Raw genomic sequence first — 1,982 nt, 5'->3', positions numbered from 1 at the left:
ATGCAAAGCTCTTCCTCATTTCATTTGACCCCTGAATATAGAGAAAAAATTGAAGCTTGCTTGCCTGCTGAAAAGGGCATGAAGTAGTTGCTCTTCTTAAAGTTGCCGCTTTCATCTAGGAAGTGGCCGGGATCAAACTGATCTGGGTTGGGAAACTCTTTGTCATCATGCAGGAGAGAAGTCAGGGATGTGACTATGGCTGTGCCCTGATACAAAGAGAAACAGATAAACTGGGTTATAACGAAGGTTACGGAGCTTGGAAAAAAGTCCCTGGTCTACTCCTTTTGATTTATAGATGAGGAGATTGATGCCTAAAAAGGAGGATTTGTGTACTTCACGTCCGGGGCTAGGTCTTCAATCATATGATGCCAGTTCATGGACCCCAAGGCCATCAGCACTTGCTCTTCAGGAAATTAAGGACACTCCCTGGAGAACATTGTTCTCCATAAATTGCACTATTGTCTAAAAGTGCTGATGTCACTGAAAATACAGCCCACTCTCTTTGAAACCAAGTATGAGGTCCTCCTCAAAACTCTACCTGTGTGGCCATGTTCTTGAAAACCCTTAATTTCCCGATCAGAATGAAAAACGGGTATGAATCCCCTCCTACTACTATGTTCTTTCAATACTGAATTGTTGTTTTTTTTCTCATGAAAATTGTGATCACTAAGTGAAACAAATAGTTGAGGAGGCAGGGGGAGGGTAGGATACTGGCTCAGTGATCACAGTAATAAAGCCTACAGTGGGAAGCAGTAAGTGGACAGCAGACTGGGCTCAGGGGCAGGCAGAATGTACTGAAAACCCTATGGGAATCTAAGCAGTATTATATTTATACAATAGTGTCAACCAACTAGAACAGTGGTTCTCAACCTTCTGGCCCTTTAAATACAGTTTCTCATGTTGTGACCCAACCATAAAATTATTCTCGTTGCTACTTGATAACTGTAATGTTACTACTGTTATGAATTGTAATGTAAATATCTGCTATGCAAGATGGTCTTAGGCGACCCCTGTGAAAAGGTCATTCGACCGCCATAGGGGTCGCGACCCACAGGTTGAGAACCGCTGAACTAGAATGAAGGGAGCGTGTCATCAGAGGGTGAGGAGCCTGAGTCAGGAATGTGCAATGCCTGTAGGAAGTTAGGCAGCCTGTGATTCTAACCACAGTGAGAGTGGAAAGCTGGGGTTCCTATGGAGGTATGTAGGTGAAACATCTCTCACCTTCGGAATAAAGTATCCTCTGAACTTAATGTCCTGGTTCACCAGGTGGGGCAGGTTGTTGGGGACGAGGTCAATGTATCTCTGAATCTCGTGGATCACGGCATCCATGTAGGGCATGTGGCTCTTGTCCTGCATGCAAGGGCTCCGCTCTCTGCCGACCACACGGTCAATCTCTTCCTGGGCTTTAGCTGGCGAGGTAGGAATCAGAATTTATGTGAGATGAAAAGACTTAAAAAGATCTTCTTAATTCTGGTTACATTGTGGTAGGAGATGGGGAGAAGGGAAAAGGACACATGGCGACTACCTCCTTGAGGGAAAAAAATAAACAGAATTTCAGTCTCCTGGCAAATTGGAATCTCATTAGAGACTTCAATATATGTACATGTAAAACACAACTGTACCATGAAATTCATTTCTCAACTCTGATTCTCTACTTTGTGTATTTTTGTTTGATAGACTCAGGGGTCTGGGATCTTGAAGGCTCACTACAAACCATGTAGTTTAATCTTTGTGTATGAAGCTTTTGTTTTATTAAATCTGTAACTTCCAAGGGGGTAAGAACTAGCCAGTGAGGTAAATGCTTAATAAATAGAGCAACTAAATAAGATGTTTAGTTGGCTCTGCATATAGGAACAAGAAGTAATTTAACATTTATTTAGCATGCAAAATTTGACAGGCATGCTGCATCATTTATTATATTACTTTATAAATTTCTCAAAAACAGTACTAAGTGTTGGGTATTACTTTGTGTATCTTAAAAA

At 41.8% G+C, this 1,982-nt stretch overlaps 1 protein-coding gene across 1 annotated transcript in view; it reads right to left on the bottom strand.

Moving 5' to 3' along the window:
- LOC102757298 (cytochrome P450 2C21-like) overlaps window positions 1–1,982 on the bottom strand; it is a 14,216-nt gene that overhangs the window by 2,223 nt on the left and 10,011 nt on the right. Inside the window, exons 7-8 of the mRNA XM_015559282.1 lie at window positions 1,222–1,413; window positions 65–206 (exon numbers count right to left, since the gene is read on the bottom strand). Coding sequence (XP_015414768.1) covers window positions 65–206; window positions 1,222–1,413 — 334 coding nt within the window. The remainder of the gene's footprint in view (window positions 1–64; window positions 207–1,221; window positions 1,414–1,982) is intronic.

The sequence above is a fragment of the Myotis davidii genome, unplaced genomic scaffold (genome assembly GCF_000327345.1).
Source record: "Myotis davidii unplaced genomic scaffold, ASM32734v1 scaffold332, whole genome shotgun sequence".
Lineage (NCBI taxonomy): Eukaryota > Metazoa > Chordata > Mammalia > Chiroptera > Vespertilionidae > Myotis > Myotis davidii.
This window is presented reverse-complemented; position numbering and strand designations above follow the sequence as displayed.